Source organism: Eucalyptus grandis, chromosome 8, assembly GCF_016545825.1.
Source record: "Eucalyptus grandis isolate ANBG69807.140 chromosome 8, ASM1654582v1, whole genome shotgun sequence".
In the NCBI taxonomy this organism is placed as follows: Eukaryota; Viridiplantae; Streptophyta; class Magnoliopsida; order Myrtales; family Myrtaceae; genus Eucalyptus; species Eucalyptus grandis.
This window is the reverse complement of record NC_052619.1, coordinates 62,251,368-62,273,832: the sequence shown is the minus strand read 5'-3', so window position 1 is coordinate 62,273,832 and position 22,465 is coordinate 62,251,368. Positions and strand designations below refer to the sequence as shown.

General features: G+C 39.5%; 3 protein-coding genes across 3 annotated transcripts; 2 read left to right on the top strand and 1 right to left on the bottom strand.

Annotated features, from left to right (window-relative positions):
- The first annotated feature begins 1,553 nt into the window (after positions 1-1,553).
- LOC104415539 (UDP-N-acetylglucosamine transferase subunit ALG13 homolog) lies at positions 1,554-4,621 on the top strand. The gene is made up of 3 exons (XM_010026866.3): positions 1,554-2,215; positions 2,874-2,973; positions 4,130-4,621. Exons 1-3 carry the CDS (start codon positions 2,036-2,038, stop codon positions 4,384-4,386), a joined length of 537 nt encoding a protein of 178 aa, XP_010025168.2. The 5' UTR covers positions 1,554-2,035; the 3' UTR covers positions 4,387-4,621.
- A 2,936-nt stretch (positions 4,622-7,557) lies between these two features.
- Positions 7,558-11,539, top strand: LOC104415537 (probable serine/threonine-protein kinase PBL7). Its single transcript, XM_010026863.3, has 6 exons — positions 7,558-8,519; positions 8,646-8,914; positions 9,731-10,122; positions 10,479-10,611; positions 10,923-11,012; positions 11,099-11,539. The coding sequence occupies exons 1-6, from the start codon at positions 8,225-8,227 to the stop codon at positions 11,258-11,260; spliced, it is 1,341 nt and encodes a 446-aa protein (XP_010025165.2). The 5' UTR covers positions 7,558-8,224; the 3' UTR covers positions 11,261-11,539.
- A 799-nt stretch (positions 11,540-12,338) lies between these two features.
- On the bottom strand, positions 12,339-16,006 carry LOC104415536 (DNA excision repair protein ERCC-1). The gene is given in 10 exon segments (XM_010026861.3): positions 12,339-13,087; positions 13,178-13,246; positions 13,371-13,442; positions 13,613-13,712; positions 13,894-13,970; positions 14,111-14,210; positions 14,717-14,820; positions 15,423-15,516; positions 15,656-15,716; positions 15,718-16,006. Coding segments are annotated over 10 exon segments (1,209 nt in total). The 5' UTR covers positions 15,935-16,006; the 3' UTR covers positions 12,339-12,772.
- Positions 16,007-22,465: the final 6,459 nt, after the last annotated feature.

The window sequence follows — 22,465 nt, the reverse complement described above, 5'->3', positions numbered from 1 at the left end:
TGGAATAAAATAAATGATCCCTTGTGTGTTATATTAAGGTAAAAATACTTCAATTTAATTTTACGTCCTTTTCACACAAATTAAAGATGTAACGTCTCAAGAATCATTTATACATATATCCAAAATCTGATTATATTCTTTTTCAATTTATGAAACGAGTATACCGTTTTTGTAATTTCCCTCTAACCCAAACTAGTAATAGAATTCAACTATCGAGGGCAACACCTCTACAAAATTTTATATCATGAATAGTCCTGTTATACACGTAAGCATTTTTTATTCGTTAAATCGTGATAAGCCCTTTTTAACGTTTCTATCGTAACACGCCGACTTTATTTAATTATATTTTCAAAGAAAATAGCCGTATATACTGATTCGTATTTCAGACACTATAATTTCCATCCCGTAATACGCATGTGTTTTTTTTTCCTTGTATTTGCACGAGCAGCTGTTTGATCCCATCTCGTCGGCTTCGCCTCCGTCTCTCTCGCTCGCGCTCCTCCCCGGCCGGCGAGGTTCATCTCTGCAAATCCGGCGTCGAGCGGAAACCAGTAACCCCTCTCTCTCTCTCTCTCTCCCTCTCCGCCTCCCCGATCGGCGGCTGACTTTGGCGGGGTCAAAAGGTTAGCTGATTGCGAAATCCTGGACGGCTTCCTTCGTTTGGCAATCTATAGATCTTTGCAAGCGCGAAAATGAAGAGAAAAAAGATCCTCTAATTTGGTTCGTCTGTTGATCTTCCGAACTGGGTTTAATTCGTTTCCTCTTCCGGCATAAGAAATTTTCCTTTTTGAGCCGGAAAAAAGAGAACTTTACCGATGTGAATTCGTCTGGGGACGTAGGCCGGGGACTTGGAAGATGGGTTCGATTAATTAATCGCGCTAGGGACGGAGTGAGATGTAAATTGTGTCCTGCGCTAGAGCTATCGCTGTCCCTTAAAAATTGGTGGATAGGCAGTTTCTAGACATTTCTCTTGGTCTGACAACTTCTCCTTCTTTTTAAACGGTTGCTCTTCTTCTTCCTTTTTTAACGGTTTTTTTTTTTTTTTTTTTTTTTTTTTAACGGTTGCAAGTGTTTGGAGGTGTCAAAATGGTACACAATCCATTTACAAATTCATATTTATTTAAATGAATCGTTAATGATTCAAGCCTTATTTTTCAATAGTTCTAACAATAATGAGACTGAAATATCACCCATCTGGGTGGCGCTGCTGGCGGCGAGCTTCTCCTCTTAACACAGGGGGAGGAATTCGATTCTCAAACGTCGTAAGTGACTTATCCAATGGCATACTTCTTCCCTTAACACAAGAGGATGAATTCGATTTTCGGGCGTCGTAAGATGACTTATCCGGTGACATGTATGTGGTGACTAACACGTCTTGTCTCAGGGTTTACTTCTGTTATCCTAATCCTTTCGAACTGTCCGTGTTGGTATGCAAATTCTTTAGATTAAAAAAATAAAAAAATAAATAAGAGGCTGAAATATATAAATCTTAAATAAGTCTAATCTGTACCGACTCATTTATCTAAATGCAGACGGACGCGAGTACTATCCCTCTTCAACGTCTTCGTTCCCTTCGTTTTCTCGCTTAACCTCCATTCTCCTTCCGCCGCCCGCCGCCGTCGCCGTCGCCACCGTCTTCGCGGTCCGCGGAAAGTAGAGGGAGCGGCGGGGTAGAGAGAGAATATTTTCCGGAAAGGGGGCGATCGAATTCGCTCGCGGAAAGCGATTGCGCTTTGATTGGGCGGATCTCCGGATCTAAGCGGCCCTCGACCAGTCGCCCCCACATGCTCTGTCGCCGTTCCCCGGTCTTTTAGATCTCCGTCGCTGTCGTCCGGCGCGGTTCGGCCGCAAACCTAAACTCCGCGCGGTTCGGCATCAGATGCTTAGGACTTGCCGGGTATTTTACTTGCGGTTTCAAGAAAGGCTTCGTTGCTCTTTTGCTGGAGACTGCATTTTGTCCGTGTTGCGGTCGACGCCATTGAAGGTTGGATTTCGAACGCTGTGGTAAAGTGGAATTTTGCGGGATTGAGTGCAAATGGGAGATGCAGAGGATGGTGTGAGGCCCAAAAGAACCGTTTTCGTGACCGTTGGCACTACTTGTTTCGATGCTCTCGTGAGGGCAGTGGATACTCGGGAAGTTCAGCAAGAGCTGTCTGCTCGAGGCTACACCGACCTTGTTATTCAAATGGGTCGCGGTACCTACACCCCCAAAAAGGTATTGTCCCCTTTGGTATCTCTGACAAATTTGATTGCTGATTTGGATGATTTCATTTTGTTACAGTGCAACTGATTAGTTGGTTTTTCTCATTTCTTTTAGTTGGTTCTTTTAGCAAGAGCAGAATTTTGAGGTTTGTGTCTTTCTTCTGGGATGGGGTATGTGACTCAAGCTTGGGTTTTGGTTTAAGCAATCAGAATAATGAGAATAGGGATTTGATCTGCATAAAATGATAGTTTGCTAATTTTCAAGTGATCTAAAAGGAGGCCCTTTAGAACTTTACTTGGTCGCTATTACTCGAGATTCTTCAGTGAAAAATTAGGGCGAGCAAGTAGTGTGCTTATCTTCAAGATGCGTAGAACGTTAATGTGGATGGGGTTCTCCATTGCTGATCCTAAAGTAGCTTTTCTAGTATAATTTGACTGAACACCTTTTTTAGGATATTTATTGGCTTTAATTTTTTTCTTTTTGGAGGGGTGGTGGGAACAGTCTTAAGTTTTGTGGTGAATTTGCTTCATTTCTGATGGCTATTGGTTGTACTTTTATGTGACTATTATCCTTTGTGCTTTCATGAGTTCTTAATATAAAACTTTGAAGCATGTTTTTTTTTTTTTTTATCGTATAATTTGCATAATTCATTTGAAATTGGATTAAACAGTCTAATGGAGAAGATGGTTCTTTAGTCGTGGACTACTTCACTTTCTCACCGAGCATAGTGGATTATTTAAGATCAGCATCTCTCGTGATCAGTCATGCAGGTTTGATCTCCTTTGCTTATCATGACTCGCCCCAATTTTTTCGTCCTTTCCCTGTGGTAGGGGTGCTTGAAATCATGTTCTGCTGTCTGAAAGCCACTATTATTTCATTTTGCAGCTGATTGATTATGTTACATTTGAGGCCTAATGACTAATGAGTTTAGGAAGATCTTAGTAGAGTGTCGCTATTTCTGTGTATAGCACTTGTTCAATTTTGGGTTATCGCAACTGGGGGCAGTAATGAACTATTTAATAGCAAATAGACACCCATATTTTCAAGGATTAGCAATTGAAAATACAGTTATCTGTGGATTAATAATATCCTCTGGAGACTGGTTGAATGTACAAGTCCAATGGCCTGTTTCAGGTGCCACCATGCTTTTTAAGAGTTTGGAAAAGGGGCACGCTTGCATTTAACAGTCAGTTGATTGGACATGGTCGCTTTATTTAAGTTGCCCTAAGCTCTGTCTTCATGGCACAGATTTTTTCCTATCCCATTGCATATGGTATCCACTTAACATATTTCAGTTGCTTCTGTGCCAACTTTTGTACCTTTTACCTTTCCTTTTGCCCCTGCTAAGAACGCATCTCTTGGTATGTATGCGCTTCACCTAGAAGTGCTGGTTTGAGTCCAGCTCATGACAAAGAAGATATAATTCATGTTTCTCTCCTTGACATAAGGTGCCTCCTACTTTCTCATTCAGATGGTAACATGTATGGTTTAGCTGAATAAGTGTAAAAAAAAAAAAGAATCTGGAGATATCATCAGTGATCAGTGACGGTGGGATTCCTTGCTAAGTTGGATGCAGAATTTTCAACACTTTATACTTCTCAGGGTAAGGCATCATAAGGCGTGCAGGTTGTGGGCCTTGTGCTATTTTATGTTACCTTTTCTTTGTCAAAAGCATTGAAATTCAATTATTTTTGCTATTGCCTAATTCTTGACGAGAAAGAATGGTAGAAGAATTAAGAATGATAGGCAAACAAACAGGGAGTGCATTGCAAATTTTCTTCTATTTTCATTACAATTTTCTGATTCTTCCTCCCTTTAGTTTGTTGGTGGGACAAGTTGGCTGTTTTTACTGTTTGTAAGGCGCCCAAGGGTTGGGATTATGTAGAAGCAGGACAGGAGAGTTGAACTCTGTTTCTCATGCTGCAGGTTCTGGGAGTATTTTTGAGACACTTCGACTTGGTAAACCTTTGATTGTGGTGGTGAATGAAGATTTAATGGACAATCATCAAACTGAGTTAGCTGAGGAACTAGCTGAGAGGAAGCATTTGTATTGTGCTCGTCCTCAAGCACTTTATAAAACTATAGCAGATATGGACGTGGAGTCTCTCCTTCCTTATGTTTCCGGGGATGCTGCGCCAGTTGCTAAGCATATAAACAGGTTTTTAGGATTCCCGGATGATTGACAAAATTACTCTGAGTTTGCTGAGCATTGGCTGAGTATTCTTTTTTGAATCTTTTAGAGAGGTGATGCAATGGTTTTTGTGGATAATGTCAATTATTCTACAGCGTGATATCATTTCTCCTTGTATCGTATTTACCTTTTAAGTTTATAGAGCAAGAGTAGGCTGGGTCAGACATATAGAGAACCACAAAATCCAATAAATATTCAATGAATACAGAGTTATTCCTTTCGTGTTCTGGAATGCTGTATATTTTGTCGCCATGTTTACCTTTCTTTTTGTTTGTGTGTGCTCGTGAGTATTGTTCAGAACTCAAATCTATGGCTTGTGCGAAACGGTGACCTGCAAACCACCATCTTTCTTAAGTGACATACATGCTTGCTGTTAGGTTTTCATTTTAGTGCAACTTCGATATTTATGTCATAATTACTATTAGATAGGTCGACCAGTGGATGGTTTGACACTTTTTTGTATTTTCCTTCTGGAGCATAGTCTTGCTTTCCACTGGATGCAGACAAGCCTTTGTTAAATTCTTCAGTAGAGAGTCCCTAACAAAAAGTTCTTTTAAGTAGAAAGGTGGACCTGAAAATTAGAGCAACCTTCATTCCATCAAATGCCAAGATGAGCTAGAAGGTTTTCCTTGTGAAGTAATGCGAGAACAGATCATGTTGTAAGCACGTTGAATTGGGTCAAAGCTGTCCCATTTCCATTGTAATGCCTCCAGCATTTAATTCAGAACAATCACATGGTGTTTTGATTCTCGCACGACGGTTCCCAGAGGTGCAGAAGCATAAGAGTTCAATTCTACTTTGTGGATTCGTAGTGGACCGATGAATATCTCTTCTTTTAGAATGGCTAAATTGGATGACTGATGTAGATGTATCAAGTATTAACTTCAGGAGCAGCAGCACATATGCAGGTGAAGACCACATGATCCCAGGGCCAGAAGTGAGGGACCAAACATTATGAAAGAGAGAGAGGCTATAGAAACGACAGTGGGAGTCTTAAAATGAATGTTGCACTCACCCTTTTTAAGCAGTCCCTGCAGTAGAAATACCAAAGCTGGAGGGGCACATGAACTTGGTGACTTTACAGAGGAGCATTCGATGCAATTTGATTGGGTCAAAAGCTACAGGACAACGAGAGGCAGAGTCCCACCTAGTCCTTTAATGGTCCAGAGCGCTCACAATGAAACAAAGGCCAGCACAAGAGTCTTTGTCAATTGCTGAGCAGTAGATGGGAGGGTGGGAGACCATCTAATTTAAGCGTGAAACACGGTCTCCACCAAAGTCTTTTGTTAATTGCCGAGCAGCGAGGTAATTGCGAGAAAATAAAGTCTTAAATTTATCAATTCAATTTTAATTTTTTTAAAATTTGGCTAATTTAATTATAAACCTTTTGACGATTTGCCGTTATAGTTATTATGATCAATTTTGGTCTTAAATAGTTGACATTGAAAAATTATTGAAAGATTTATAATTAAATTGGAAAAAAAAAACTGAAAAAAATGTTAGGACTGAATTGATTAAATTGAAAAGTTTAGAATTGAATTGGTATTTATATATTAGGTTTGAGACTCTTTTGATGAATTCCCACTAAGTTAGAGATGTGAGAATGGGAGGTCAATCAGGGTGGTAACCTTATATGACTAGATAAAACAATTCGAATATGATGTGCAATTAGCGGTTTCGATTGATATTAATGTGTTTAGATCAATTTTGTGTCAATCCATGAGACACAGGTAGCGATTGTGTCATGCTTGTGTCCATCCGATGGACACGAAATTAACTCGTATGACCCAATTAAGTTAAAGGGTTAATGTTGACGTGATCTGTGTGTGGTCCATTGAAACATGATTAGTTGAAGTACTATTTTTTTTTCGTGTGTCATTCATTATAAAGATTTTAAATATAAGATATTTTATTAACTATGAACACACCATTTAATTTGATTTTGATGATATTTTGTTGACGGACAATGCAATTTGTAAATAGATTTTTACCGAAAAAAAATTGAGGATATTTCATAAGGTAATATTGGTAGGTTGATTTCATGTGGATAGGTTGCTTTCGTGTTTATGACAGGCCATACACTGGTGTCAATCTATTAAGCGACTATTTAAGTGCGTTACACGAACCGTGTCGTGTCAATTTGTTAATCTTCAAGTCATGTTTGTGTCACATAAATCAATATACTTAGTTCGGGTTGACCTGTTTTATAATCAACCCTTTTATGGACACGGCATGAACATGACTTGTGGACACAAATTGCCATCTCTAACATGTGACAGATGGTCATAAGTGGTTGATATTGTTTTCTATGGCGTATTTGACCAAAAAAAGTAAAGGATTTCCCACTCTGCAATTCAGTTCAGAACTCAGATCAACAAGGAATTATTTGCTTGGAATGTATGTTCTTTTAAGTGGTAACAGATGCATTTTCAAACGGTAAAATATGCCTTCAAGATCACGCGTGACAACCAAATCATGTTACGGTCACTGATACATACAAGTGTTTTCGGCTGTAACCAATTCCCTACCATTCAGATCCTTGTAGTGCTAATGTTTGGAAGTGACTGCTCCAGAATTTTCTGCTTTTAGAAGTTTTGGGGATTGCTGAATGAATGTGACAGACCAGAGCCCTAGAAGAATCCAAAAATGATAACGTTCAGACCAGTTCATAATTGGGGTATAGGAAAATGACAAAGAGGTCTGCTTTGCCTTTACGTAATTCACATTCTCCATGGATTCAGATCAGGAAGATTTCAAGCTTGAAGCTTTTTCACGGAGTAAGAATCAGAGATGCCTATTAAAATAGGTGCATGGACAATATTAAATGTTGAAAGTGTTGTGCCCGTCACTCGTTGATGGTCTTGTTTTTGCATGAAATCCAGGAGGGTCTTTGACTTGCAGCGCCAGTGATGAGTTGGCTGTCTGAGGTTTTGTTTTCATTGTTTGTATAATATATGGTAAATGCATTAATAAAAACCAACGATACCAGTTATGGTCCGTGTCTTGCGGAGTTCTGCAAATTCTTGAAGACTATGAAATGTTTGGGGCTAGTGTGGCATGGCTGAAAGTGAAAAATGGCTGGCTCTTGGGAATTTCCTGCTAGAATACCGAAGTTTCATGAGGATATAGATTGAGAAGTTTGATGGTTTGTTTAGTGATTGTTATGCGGATGCAGGTGGACGTGGATGAGCAATCAAGCAGAAGCTTCCAAACTTTTTCTGAAACATAGACAGAGACAATTCCTGAGTATGATACAGCACAAGAGACGAACGAGGAATTCCAATCCCATCATGATATTTGAGAGAGAGAGAGTCCATTTTGCCCCCATCCTTTTCAGGTCGATAATACAAATTTTCCATATGGTAGGGTACAGCCATACTTGGATGAGATGAGATCATCATGCTATACTTGTCCTTGAATATCTAGAAAATTTTGATATTTTTCTCACGAGAAGTGCATCTTAGAGAAGTAGTCCAATATTGAGGTGTAAAATGTGCGAGATTTAACAAGCAATATTGATTTTTACAATGTTGACGTCAGATTCGACGGTACTTTTTCGCAGTGTGATGATTATGCATCCGATATATTAGTCTGTAGACTTCTAGATGGTGAGTGTCCAATAAGATATTGCTTGGGAACAGTAATTTACTGGCGTTCATTAAATCCCTTGGGAGACTTTCCCTTTATATTCCTAGCATTGCTGTGCAAGTCATTGTAGCCTAACCTCTCGGAAGGGAAAACCCAGCCTCTCTCTCTCTCTCTCTTTCATACATTGAACTCTAGCCATTTCTAAGTCTCATCTCTCTCTTTCCTATTCTCTCTTCACACTCATGGAGATCAACCCAGCTTCTGCAACTTCCAACCAAAAACTTCAACACCACCTTTCCCCTCAAACACCTCCTCAGCCCCACCACAACCACCTTGGCCTTCTCCACTCCAACTCCATCTTTGCGATCTTCATAGCCACGGCTTCATTGATTGCTCTCTTAGCCATTTTCTTCATCATTTTACTCTTCCGACGGCTCAAGTCCGCCAAAAAGCATGCGAACTGGGAAAGGAGCGACACAAGCTTCGATAAGTCCATCAGCGTTGCTCGAAACACTGCGATCTACGACTGTAGTCCAGGTAAGCTCAAATAAGTACTTCAAAAAATTCAAACTTTTGCAGCAAAACTGGTGGCGTGGTGTCAATGCTAGTGGAATCTAACATTGTTTTTGTTGTTCCGTACATGTGTTTGAATTCTGGTAATAGATGTGAAGGGAGGGTGTTTGAGTGGAGGGAATCTGGGGCGCGGATCACTGGGGGCGGCAAACAGTAGTAACAACGGGCATCGGAGAGGAGTGCAAGTGTTCACATACAAGGAGCTTGAAGTGGCCACAGAAGGGTTCAGTGAAAGGAATGTTTTAGGGAATGGAGGGTATGGAGTGGTGTACAAAGGGGTGTTGAGTGATGGTACTGTCGCTGCAATTAAGATGTTGCATTGGCAAGGCAAGCAAGGAGAGCGTGCCTTCAGGATTGAGGTCATTCAAATTCCCCTTCATTCATTACCACTTTTGACTTCTTGTCTCTATTTGCCTGCCCTCTCTCTCTCTCTCTCTCTCTCAACCGATTTAATGCGGATCGTGAATCTACTCACAATTTACTGAAAAAATCTGTCCCGGACCGAGTGTTCACGTCACAGTTTGGTTGGTTCCCTCACACCAAGGGCAAACTTTAGATCTCCCTCACACGATCCATAAGGTTAGGAGGTACATAGTTCTAGACTTCTGTTTGCTCTCTCTCTCTCTCTCTCTCTCCTGCTGTAAATGGTACAAGAATGTATCTAAAGTTCCTTCTTCTCTATCACTGTTAGTTCCCTGTTACGGAAAGCGCTAAGCAACTTGCAAGTTCGTCAATTTCACAGAACTTCAGCATCTGTCCAAATTAACCTAGCTGGTTCCTCCTTAAGACAAAAAGTTCTTTAAATGCATGTACTTGGAAGTCAAAGAAGAGATATCTCTTATCTTCACCCAAAAAAAAAAAAAAGAAGAAGAGCTGAGTGAAATTTAAGTATTCTTGAAAGGCATGATCAAGAAGGGTATATCCAAGTGTTGACTTTAGCACCTCCTGGCTTCCTTTCTTTACTTCAGGCACAATGCTCATATTCTACGCATAAATTCCTGGGCAATGCCTGCTCCACTACTGTGCCTGCACCTATAAGTATTGCTTTGTGAAACAACCTTCCGCGTATGGCCAATGGCATAATGGTCAACATTGCACATGGATGAAAATTAAACTGCAAATTTTTTCCTTAGTTATCCGTTTATTTTATTTTTCTTAAAATTTTGGTACTGCAGGTCGATCTCTTGAGCAGGTTGCACTCACCATACTTGGTGGATCTACTGGGCTACTGTGCTGACCAAAACCATAGGCTCCTAATATTGGAATATATGCCCCATGGCACACTCAAGCATCACCTGCATCCATTGCACTCGCACGGCCAACACAGACCGCTGGATTGGGGGACCCGGCTAGCGATAGCCCTTGATTGTGCCAGGGCCCTAGAGTTCCTGCACGAGCACACGGTGCCCTCGGTCATCCACCGCAACTTCAAGTGCACCAATATTCTGCTGGACGACAACTTCCGTGCCAAAGTGTCCGACCTTGGCCTGGCCAAGATGGGGTCAGACAAGGTCAATGGCCAGATTTCGACGCGGGTACTTGGGACCACCGGGTACCTGGCACCAGAGTGAGTAGTCCATTAGCTTCTCGTGCATCCCAGTGTTCATTATCAGAAAGAAACCAATGAAAACAGCAGATCATGAGCTAACATCCCCACACGGACGACACAGAGGTCCCCATTAGGAAGGTCGCCATTTTCTTTCCTCAGTTAGCTGGTTGGCAGGCAACAACCCAAAAACCTCGACAAACTAAAGACCACTAGGACGAGTTATCATGCCATCATTTTTATATCTGTAGATTATCTTAGCAGTTTGTATTGTGAAAGAAGACTGTATGATGATTTCTCACTAGTCACATTTCACAAAGTTACCAAACATCACTATTCATGAGGTAACAACTCCACTGGTTTTTTTGGCCATGCAGATATGCTTCAACAGGCAAGTTGACAACGAAGTCTGACATCTACAGCTATGGTATCGTCCTTCTAGAACTATTGACAGGCCGAGTACCAGTCGATAGCAAGCGCCCTGCTGGAGAACATGTCCTAGTTTCATGGGTTAGTATCTTTAGCCCTTCCACTATTGTAATTCGATTGCATAACGAAAAGGTTAGCTGATAAGATCAATTCAGTGCCCTAATATATGTTATTTTTTTGTTGTTTCACTGAGCTGCAAGTTAACACTAGCATTATGGTGTGCTATGGTCATTCATTGGATGCTAATCAAATGTAATTGTAGTTCTCTGCTAAAACCCAATTAGCTTGCAAAGTTTTGTTTTCCTGGGTGCAGTTAGGTCCATGCAACGTCATTCCACTTAATTCCTAAGCATTAAGTCAAAGCACAAACTTACCGCTCTCGAATCTATCAGGCTCTTCCGAGGTTAACTAACAGAGACAATATATTGGAAATGGTTGATCCAGCCCTGAAAGGCCACTTTTCGAAGAAAGAGTTGATTCAGGTCAGCGTGCAACTTCATGATATTCTAAATGCCAAATATAGATTATGCCAACTTAACCATACCATGCCGCTTTTCCTTCTCAACAGGTAGCTGCTATTGCAGCAATGTGCGTGCAACCAGAAGCAGATTATCGTCCTCTAATGACGGACGTCGTACAGTCACTAATTCCTCTGGCTAAGAACTACTCCTCAATCAGTTCTTCCAATTCCTTGAGATTTCAGAACAATGCAGTTAGCCCCAGGTACTAGGCGTAAGGGATTCATAAGACGACATTTTCCTTATTGGAGGCATGAAGAATCTTCAAAATTCAGAGGGACCATCGACCACACAAGACGACATGCGAATACAGAAGAGCACCAAAAAGGAATATGCCATGCAAAATAGAAAATCACGACTACCAAGATCGTGCAATCTTTTTCCTAGATAAGGATATACTGACCCTATCCAAAAGCTGTAAATGCTCATCTTAGAAAGAGCACTCTGTCTAGTTTTCATATTCTCAAAGATCATGGTACCATTATTTCATATTTGATAAGATAAATAAATTTCGAATAAATTGCTCTCTACTATGGTATGACGAGAGAAATCAAATGCCAAAACCTGACCAGGAACTCACTTAATGAGAAAAACAAGGATCAAGCACACGTGAAAGCAAGAAAAATTGGCCATCGCCTACATAAGCGAAAAAATACAATCTAGAAGGCATTGAATAAGGAAGATAGGTGACAAATTGAAGGAGTATTGAAAAAGGCTCATTGACACTATATGTGCCGGGAAAAAATTTGAAAAATCTTAAGATAGAGTTATGGCAATGTCCATAAGAACATGCCAACAATTTGCCCTTCCATGGCATGGCAAAAGGAATAGTCTCTCTTCCCTAACTAGACAGACTACCCAAACAATACAAAACTATATTAAAGCAAGTTGATGGGCAAATAAAAGCTGCTGCCCTTCAAATTTGGCAGCAAAAAGTTCGATCTCCTCTTCTGTATGAGACATGCAGCAAAGCATGAGCCGAAAGAAAGAGACTGCTCAAAGCATGAGCCGAAAGAAAGAGACTGCTCCATATCATCCTTTAGATCGAGTCCTATCAAAGAAGAGCAAGACAATGTTATCCTGGGAGACTTGAAACGACAAGAAACAACAAGGCCATGTGCAATAATGCAGAAGTTCGGCTGGCATAACTTTTTCCTTCCTCATTTCTCTACTGAGAGGATATTACCCAGGAAGACTTGAAACGACAAGACACAACTTAGGTAATGTGGAATAATGCGAAGTCTCAGATGGCATGTCTCATTTATCCCCTGCCCTTGAGGAGGACAAAACTTTCATAAGATCAAATCTTTCATTAAATTTCAGGACACAGTTTACCAGAACGTGTTACAAATTCTGACATCAATTCAATCAGCTACAATATGTTCAGAGCCGCAACATAAGCAACATAATTTACAAAGAAACTAGACGTAAAAACCCTTGATGTTGAAACATCACAATCTATACACAAATGAAACATCAGGATGAGAGGTTCCAGTGACTAATACAACATGAAAAAAGCTAGGAAATGAAAATCTTCACTTCATGACTACTGCTCTCAAATCCATCGAACAGAATTTCGGCAGATGTAATAGATAATATGCAAGCACCTGGTCAGGGAACAAAAAGAATGTCCACGTCTTCTAATAGCATGAAGCATGACCCCAAATGCCTGAACAGATGGTTCCTCATGTTCAAGGCTTTACTCTGCCAAAAACATAAATCTCTCAACTGCTTTTCTCAGCATCTGTGTCTTGGCCAGTACTTGGTTCACCTCCCCTCCCATCTAGTGGTCTAGTATTTCTTTTACCAATTTTATCAGCATATTTTGCAAAAGCAGCAGAAAGGGCTGACTTAACAGTCAATTCAGGCTCTTTTTTCTGGCGCTTGCTCGTCTGTGCAACATCGTCTACAATTTCCTGATCCTCACTTATTGAACCAGGTTCAGCATTCTTCTGCACAGGAGCTTCTGGAGCTGCAGCAGCAACGTTTGGAACCACTCGCTTGAATGGTTCATGAAAAGTATCATACAAGCGCCTTACCTATTTCAAAAGCACAGATAGGCAAATTGAAATAAAAGTCTTCAATAGAATTTTAATATAAGTACTGCAGTAGATTCAAGATAAAAGCACCTTGCGCTCCCCTATACCAGGACATCGAGCTAGATCTTCCATCGAAGCATCCATGATATGAGAAAGAGACTGAAAAAATGGGAATCCGTTTAAGGTTTATAATCCTCAACAAAAGGATAGTCTCCAACTACATTTATTTAAAATGAAAGAAAATACAATTCGGAAGACTTTCAAAGCAGAACATAAGGCATACCCCAAATGTAGAACCAAGAGTGACAACATCTGTCTTATTGACATGTCGAACTGTTGTTAGAGCATGAGTCAGCTGGAGGAAAAAGGAAAAATTTCAGCTTCAACAAATGCAAACTCAAGAAGCATAGTGTAGGTTCTCCCTAATGTCTAGATCAATTATCTATAAAGAATCGGATGGACTTGATAACAGCAAAATGGAAATTGGATTGCTAGAAGTAACAAATCCAAGATAACATAGAATACCCTTGATAAGTAGTCTGTATCCATTTGCCCTTGAATGATGTCTGCAGGCTTGTTTTCATAGACTTTTATTGTCTCCAAGTAGCGGCCACACTCTTCCAAGCTTGGAAAAAGAAAAAGAAATAGAACGATGAGATATCCCCAAAGACCAAAATGAAGCTGTTTCTTGCCATGACTGATGAAACAAAATCTAGATTTGGCTGCAGCAGAAGTCTAACTCTACTAAAAGTATTGCTCCTGGAACTGTTATATTGACCACAGACGTCTCTAAGAAAAAACACTACCTCCAACCACACAAGAGTGTACAGTCATGGAGCAGAGCTGTCTTTGTCACTTCAAGAAGAGGCTTAACTACATCCTCCTGAAACGGACAACGTCTACAATTCATAAATTTCTTGCTTCAGGCAAACAAAAAATGTACAAAATCACTTTAATGGCTTTAAAGTTTCCCAAGACTGATAAAGCAGATTAAGAGAACAGCAAACAAACAAGGTAGCTCACCACATCAACATGACATAAAACAACACGGAGCTTGTAGTTCTTCTGTAGCTCCCTTATTCGATAGTATAGGTAATCTGGATGCAGAAGATGATAACGAAGGCTACAAAGCAAAAATGAATTATCAGGTACACGAACTCAAATGCAAAACTCAAGGCCTATGTGATGATATTCTAGTTCAGTACGTGTTCAATTAGCAGATTGCATGCAATACCAGAAGTCATCAGGACCATCAGAGATTCACATGCCAGGCTCAAATGTAATTCTCTGTTCTATCCACTATAGTTGTCCTTTAGGTCCAATTCAAATAAAGATTAAGCCAGGGAAATCGAGAGTAGTCATGTTGCATGTAAAATGAGCTTAAATGGCATGGATGATTCTCAAGTGGAGTAGTCTTATGGTTTGTATATAAAAAGTATTTTCATTGTAACCGGTAATTTCATCAATGAAAGAAAATGACAGAAACAATATGCATTTTTTTTCAAATATGCTATGAACATTTTGTACGCACTCACCAAATAAGATGATCTTCATAGCAGCTGGGTGACCAAACACATAAGAACAAGAAAGAACTAATTTGGCAACTTAGAAAGGGGGAAAAACTCAAACCTCAAGTAAAGAGCACATGAGTTCTGCCCAATTAAGTAGTCACAAACAATGTCAGCAAAAGCCCACCTCACATTCCTGATATGTTTGAGCAAAGGATTCCCCTTCTGCACAAGGGAAAAGGGGTTAGATAAAGAAAGATGAGTTAAAAGAGCTCTATCTGTTATAAAATTTTATCAGGCAGAGGCCGTTTCCCCTTACTTTTGTCTTTGTGAGATGGTCAGTGTGAAAGATATTGCAATCCTATATAAAAAAAACTTGAATAATTCGATTATTTCAAGCACCAGGACCTGTCCTTAAGCAAGTTCTTGACTGAATTTTCCAAAATCTAGAGTCTAAACATAGAAGTCATAACCAAAAATCTCAGACCAAACTCATCTGTGGTTCCTTATGCACCATTAAAAGGATAATATCATAACTTCTAATTACAACAGCGCTAGAACAATCGCCAACATGTGACAACAAAACAATTAGTAACTCTATAATGTTCATGCCATCTTCCTCTTTTATTCAAAATCCACGAGTACACTACGCAAACCATAAATGGCTAGAGTTGCTCCCATTCGATAATCTGAACTGAACCGGTAATTGCATGCTCAATATTTGATCTTGGCAACAAAATTGGCATTCACACTTAACAAAGCTTCATTCTTTTAAATCCGAAAACATAGATTCAACTCTCACAATCTTCGAGTAAGAAGACCCTTACTTGTCTAGGGCTCACCAGGATCGCATTGCGACTCTGCGCGGCAAAAGACGATTTTGACGACGACCCAGCAACAGCACCGGACGTACCGGCGACACTACACAACGGAACAAGAAAGAAACCCATCAAGTCAACAAGGGGAAAAAAATTCAATCTTTCTCCGCTCCGACCCAAAAGCAGAGGAACTTCCTCCGAGCAGAAGTCGCAGCAGGCTTTAAAAACTGCCCATTTAGTACCTCCACGTCGAGGCGGCGGCGGAGGCGTCGGTGGCGGCGGGAGGCGGAGGAGCCGCCGGAGGAGGAGGGAGGAGGAGGGGGAGAGTAGAATTCGGAGGATTTGAGGAAAGAGAAAGCCTGGGAGAAGGAAGGGGAAGGGGTGAAGAGAGATGGCGGGGCCGATTTGGACTGGGAGCTCTCTAGGACTTCTTGGTACGACGGGATTTTGATCACCGTCTTGGTGCGGTTCGGCTGACGCTGGAGGTGGTCGTCTTCTTCCTCGTCCCCCCGGTTCGCCATTTTCGGCCTTAGCTTCGCTCCATCAGCGCCAAAGCATCCATTTTTCTGGTGCGAAGAGAGAGAGAGAGAGAGAGGGAGAAAGAAGTTGCAAGTGGCCCAACGTTTTATACCAGGTGGGCGGGCCTGAAGTTTGGGCGGGCTGGCGAGCCATCACTAATAGCTTTAAAAAAAAAGTTTCTTTCAAAAAAAAAAAGCCAAAATTTCTAAACATTTGATCAGTAAAATGAATTAGGTAATACTATGAATCATTAAAAATCTCAAATTAATATATTTATGACAAATTTATCTATATTATTTTTTATTAAATTAAATTTATATTATCAAAAATCACAAACCGATACAACTATGACAATCAAAGAGTAAAACCTTAATTTGGTCCACCTATAAACTGTTACGTGTCATTCAATTCAGTAATTTGATAATAAAATTTAACGAAAAATAATGGGAGATAAATTTGGTATATGTGTATCGGCTTAGGGTTTAATGACATGTTTAACGATTTTGGATTTTTCGTGACATTAACCCAAATGAATTTGTTTTTTTTTATATTGTTTATATATTATTATATTTTTATTTTTATACGTTACATATTTTTTCTTATTTATTTTGTATTTTGGAAATTAAAAAAGTCAAAACTGTATACCTATTTGAATGAACTGAAATAAAAAAAGAAAAGAAAAAGGAATTAGCCTTTATTTAAGTTAAGACGGGAATTTAGACTTATTAGGGTTTAGGATTAGGACTAGTTCACGTGTGGCTTGTATAGGCCAAAAAGTTCCTTATGTTAATCCCTTTTTAGTATGAATAACTAGAATTGAAACCCGTGCTCAAACATGCAACTCCATAGAAGTTCAATAAAACCAAATTTGTACTTTCAGATAAAGATCGTAGTCTCGATAACTATTACTTAACGGAGTTGATCAAACATAGGAATAAATGTAAATATACATTCATATTATCGTCTTCTCATGAAGAGAATTTTTTTTTTGGGTGCTCAAATTTGGTTTTTGCTTTGATATTCTAACCTATACGGTCGACCATTAAAAAAACGCAATTTTTTCTTATGTTCAATGACAGATAATACGGTGGTAATTTTTTTGAGCTATGACAGTGTCGACAACATTATATTTTCATAATGTCTAATTTATCTGCTGGGTTCTAAAGGAAGAAAAATAATCTCTACAAATATGACCATTGACCAAACATGCTGCAATTTTCCTAGCCAATTTTGTTGTCATTATTTTTATCGATTTAACGACATATAAATGATCGTTCTATATGAATCGTGCAAATAAGATACATTGGTTTCGATTTTACTATAGCGGGGTATCTCGTTGCAAATACCAGATATAATTATATTAATTCATGTATAGCTGCACTGGGAGAAAAATAAGGTGCCCATCTAGCACCGCATTATATCGTCGAGAAATGCAAAATGGACGGATATTTTTCTTGAACTGTATTTGTTAAGTAAATGGAAATCAATATCGGATGTCTAAGCAATGATTTGTGAAATCCAGCCTCGTATAAAATGAAGTGAACTTCATTGTTTTATTGAAAGAACATTAAATATTTTCATTAAATCTGCAAGTCGACGATTGATTTGGGTGAATGAAATGAAATGAGAACTTAGATGTTATTCCGAAGAATATATTCTGTGGATACGCTATTAAGCACCATTTAGTTCCACTATTTTAAGAGAATAACTTTAGAGGTCATATATAAAAGGAGGCGTGAAGTTGAAAGAACACAAAAATCAATAGAAATTTTCAAAAGATCGAGTAACTTTTTTAGGATAATTACAACATAAGTCTCAAAACTTGTCAATTTCATGCATTTAAGTTCTAGAACATTCATTTTGTGTATTGAAATTCTAAAACTTGTTAATCGCGCGCACTTGAGCCCTTTCATTACCTCCGCCGATTTAAAGTGAATGAAAATACTATAAGGTTTATTTTTTTATTTTCTAATCATGGATGACTTTTCTGAAAAGTTTTTTCAATCCCTCCACACAAAAAGAAGTCGTCACATAAAAAAAAAAAAAAAAAAAAAAAAAACTTGTTTATATTCAAATGATTTTTAATTTGTTTTAATTTCTAAAATTAAATTATATTGGTAATTTTTCTATTATTATTATTATTATTATTATTATTATTATTATTATTATTATTATTATTATTATTATTATTATTTGCTAGCATTAGAAGTTGGTATCTTTTGTGTTCCCAGTGGAATTTGGCCCAATTTACTAAGCTGCAATTGAGTAACTTACATGTTATTCCTGGTACGAATTAGGATCACGTAATGTGATATGCTTGAAGTATAACAAGAGATGCTCTCCAAGCAGTTGCTTAAGAGATTTAACCATATTTGAGATATTTATCATGTAAATCTCAAAATTTATGAAAGATATTAGAGATCTAATTGTATAAGAAAAACTCGAACAAGTTGATAGATGTGAATATTCGTATGACCCTCTGCTTTGTGTATCTTTACACTAGTAAATTTTATCATTGCACAGCGGGGAAATCTTGATAAGTGAAATAGCAGGTCGAGCCTGTTGAACTGAAACCCGAAAGGCCCCTCCTCCACCGTCGGCAGCCACTGTAAGTGAGATCTTATTGAAATCCGACCTCTCCGACTTGGCCACCCGGTCGGGCCAGTCCGGCCTCATGAAGTCCCTCCCTTGGCTGCTCCCTTTGCCTCCGCATCGGTATCCTCGTCTCGGGCAACCTACCAGGGGCAGGACCGGCCCGGGCCGGTCCATCAATTGCTTCCTCACCCCGGCGGGCAGCCTCAGGTTGAACCGGTCCAGAACATGCGATACGACAATAGCTAGGCCAATGAGATAGAAGAGGAAGTACATGACAAAAACGCCGAAGGTGACGAAGGCCATCAGGGCGCCGACCAGGCCGTGTCCTGGGGTGTCGTCGCACAGCGGACGAGACGCCGGCTGGGCAGCGTCGGGAGGAAGAGGGGTTTCGAGAATGAAACAATGAGGGAAGAGGATAACGGAGAGAAGGACTACAGCGAAGAACATGACGGCGATCACGGCCACAACTGCCTTGAAGAGGACGAAGATAACGGGAACGATGCAGTCAGACGGGGCTGAGGAGGGGGATTCATCGCTTGGCGGAGTGCCCGTCGGTTGGGCGGACATTTTCATCATCGGAGGCATCAAGAATCTTCAGAATTCTGAGGGAGCATCGAACGCACCAGACGACATGCGTGTACAAGAACAACATCGCCAAAGGAATATGGCATGCGAAATATGAGGATCTTGACTATCGAGATTTTCCGCAATCTTTTTTCCCTAGATATTAGGATATACTGGGCCTATCGGGAAGCTGTACATCGTCATCTTAGGCCAAGTGTCTTCTTCTTCTTCTTCTTCTTCTTCTTCCCGATCCTCCGTTTTCAGATTTGCTTCGCTTAATCAGCGTCATAACATTCATTTTTAGCCGTTTACGACGGGGAGAGAGAGAGAGAGAGAGAGAGAGAGAAGTTGCAGGTTGCCTAATAACTTTTATACAGTGGGCGGACATGAGCCCTAGGCGGGCAAGCAAACCATCACTAGTAACTTTGAAAAAGTTTCATTCAAAAAGCTAAATTTTATACACATTTGATCAGTTAAATTAATATTTCTTTTTATGTTGTTCATTTACTTTATATTTTTATGTTTTTTACATTTTTTTTTCTTATTTATTTTGTATTTTTCAAGGAAAATTGAATGAATTGAAAAAAAAAGAATTAATTTAAACCCTTTATTTAAGTTAGGACAGAGATTAAGACATATTAGGGTTTTGGGACTAGGGCTCGTTCGCATGTGGCTCGTATAGGGCAAAAAATTTCATATGTTAACCCCATTAGCGTGAATAAGTAGAATTAAAACCCGATGCATGGAAAGATGCAATTCCTTAAAATGTACTTTTAGATAAAGATGTAGTCTCAATTACTATTACTTTAATGGAGTTGATCAAACATAGGTAAGAATGTAAATAGACGTTCGTATTATCATTCTTGTCATGAAGATAAACTTTTTGTCCCCAAATTTGGTTTTCGCTCTAATATCAAGGTAATGTATAACTCGTACGGTTAACCATTTAAAAAACGTAATATTTTCTTATATTCAATAATATATGATATAGTGGTAATATATGGAGCTATAATATATATTCTGGGTGTATACAAAATTATATTTTCATAATGTATAATCTCTCTGCTGGGTTCTCGAGGAAGAAAAATGATCTCTACAAGTATGAACATAGACCAATCGAATGACAATTTCCCTAGCCAGCTTCGTTGTCATCATTTTTATGGTAAAAAACCACAAAAAAACTCAACTATATCTACCGTGACACATTTACTTTAAAAATTATTTTAATAACGTCGAAAATCTCAAACTATGCTAATTGCAAGACACGTACCCTAATTTTTTCTTGTGACATATTTACCTTTTGGATGATTTTCGAGTCATAACAATGTCGTTTTTATTTCACTTAAGTCACGTGAGTACTGTGTCATAATGTTTGTTTTCCGGCATCAATATAGGTATATTTTTAACAGTCCACATTAAATAAAAATTGGATGGTGATCGGAATGCAGGCTCTTGGCTTATCGCATCTCTTGGGTGGACCCTTCTTCACCTGCATTGGTCGCTCGCTATCTTCCAAAAGGAAAAAAGATCTCTAAAAAAAGATCTCTGAGAGCTGCTACGGAACTAGATCTTGTAGAATCATATTGAATATTTGACGATACATTCCATACCTTGCTAAAAACAGATCCTTGTCTTTTCAATGGTACTTGAATCTTAAGTCGCGGCCGACAAAGGGTAAATATATTATATGTGTAGAAGTTTAAGAGTTTTTATGCCATAAATAAAGTTTATGGTATATGTGTCATAATAGGTAACTTGGGTGTTTAGTGGCTTTTGTCCTTGTCTTTATCAATTTAACGACAGGCAAATGATAGATTGGGAACAGAAAAGTTAGCATTGATTTCAGCTGAACTTTTTTGGAATTCTCGAAAGAAAGAGATGATGTTGCAAATTGCAGCAAGACGCTTTTAATTTGATTAAATCTCGACAAATTAGTTATTTTTCCCAAAGTTGCTAGCATTAGAAGTTAGTAATTTTTGTGTTGCAATTGGAATTTTGCCCAATTTGTCAACTTGCAATTTAGTAGCTTCCATGTTTTTCACAGCACGGATTAAAATAATTTAATGTGAGATGCTTGAAGTTTTAAATTTGATTTCAACTGCAAGCAAGGGGTGCCCTCGAAGTTGTTGCTTAGGAGATTTAATCACATTCGAAACATTTATTATGTAAATCCCAAGATTATTTGAAACAGCCACAAATTTATAAAGTTCTGACTTCCTGCTTTGTAAGTAGTAAATTTCACCATTTGACCACTAATTTCTTAAAGTTTGTCCAACACAATATACAAAGTGGACACAAATTTTTGGCAATCGCCCGCCAAAACAAATTAATAGCTGCGAAATTCCCAAAATGGACCATTTTTTCCTGTGATGTAACTAATTTACACACTAAACGGCCGGTTAAGCCTGTTGAATCGAACCTCGAGAGGACCCTCCGCCACCGTCAGCATCAACTGTTGGCGAGATCCTGTTGAAATCCCACCTCTCCGACTTGGCTGCCCAGTTGAGCTGGTCCGGCCTCCTGAAGTCCCTCCCTCGGCTGCTCCCCTTGCCGTCGCATCGGTATCCTTGCGTCAGGCAACCTTCCAGGGACAGGACTGGCCCTGGCCGATTGCTTCCTTACCTCGGCAGGCAGCCTAAGGGTGAAACGATCGACGTCCTCGCCCGGTCGGATTAGCATGGACCCAAATACATGAACAACTAGTTCCTCATGTTCAAGGGCCGACTTGACGGTCAGTTCAGGCTCTTTTTTCTGGCGCTTGCTTGTCTGCGCAGCATCATCTACAATGTCCTGGTCTTCACTTATCGAACCAGGTTCAGCATTCTTCTGCACAGGAGCTTCTGGAGCTGCAGCAGCAATGTTCGGAACCACTCGCTTGAATGGTTCGTGAGAAGTATCATAGAAACGCCTTGCCTACTTTAAAAGCATAAATGGACAGATTGAAATACTAGTCTTCAATAGAAATAAAATATAAGTGCTGCAGTAGGTTCAATATAAAAGCTCCTTGCGCTCCCCCATAGCAGGACATCGAGCTAAATCTTCCAACGAAGCATCCATGATATGAGAAAGAGACTGAAAAAGCCAAAATCCCGCATAAGGTTTGTAACCCGCCATGGAAGGCAAGTCTTGAACTACATTTATTTGAAATCAAAAAACACATTTAGGAAGATCTCCATAACAGGACACAAGGCATACCCCAAATGTAGAACCAAGGGTGACAACGTCCATCTTATTGACATGTCGAACTGCTGTTAGAGCATGAGTCAGCCAGAGGAAAAGGAGAGATTTCAGCTTCAACAAATGCGAACTTAAGAAACATAGTGTAGTTCTTCTGCAGTTCCTTTATTCGAAAGTATAGGTAATCTGGATGCAGC

Coding starts and splice junctions, on each gene's coding strand:
- LOC104415537 (XM_010026863.3), top strand. CDS start 8,225: ATGGAGATCAACCCAGCTTCTGCAACTTCCAACCAAAAACTTCAACAC. Junction 8,520..8,645: donor GATCTACGACTGTAGTCCAG/GTAAGCTCAAAT, acceptor TTCTGGTAATAG/ATGTGAAGGGAGGGTGTTTG. Junction 8,915..9,730: donor AGCGTGCCTTCAGGATTGAG/GTCATTCAAATT, acceptor TTGGTACTGCAG/GTCGATCTCTTGAGCAGGTT.
- LOC104415539 (XM_010026866.3), top strand. CDS start 2,036: ATGGGAGATGCAGAGGATGGTGTGAGGCCCAAAAGAACCGTTTTCGTG. Junction 2,216..2,873: donor GTACCTACACCCCCAAAAAG/GTATTGTCCCCT, acceptor TGGATTAAACAG/TCTAATGGAGAAGATGGTTC. Junction 2,974..4,129: donor TCTCGTGATCAGTCATGCAG/GTTTGATCTCCT, acceptor CTCATGCTGCAG/GTTCTGGGAGTATTTTTGAG.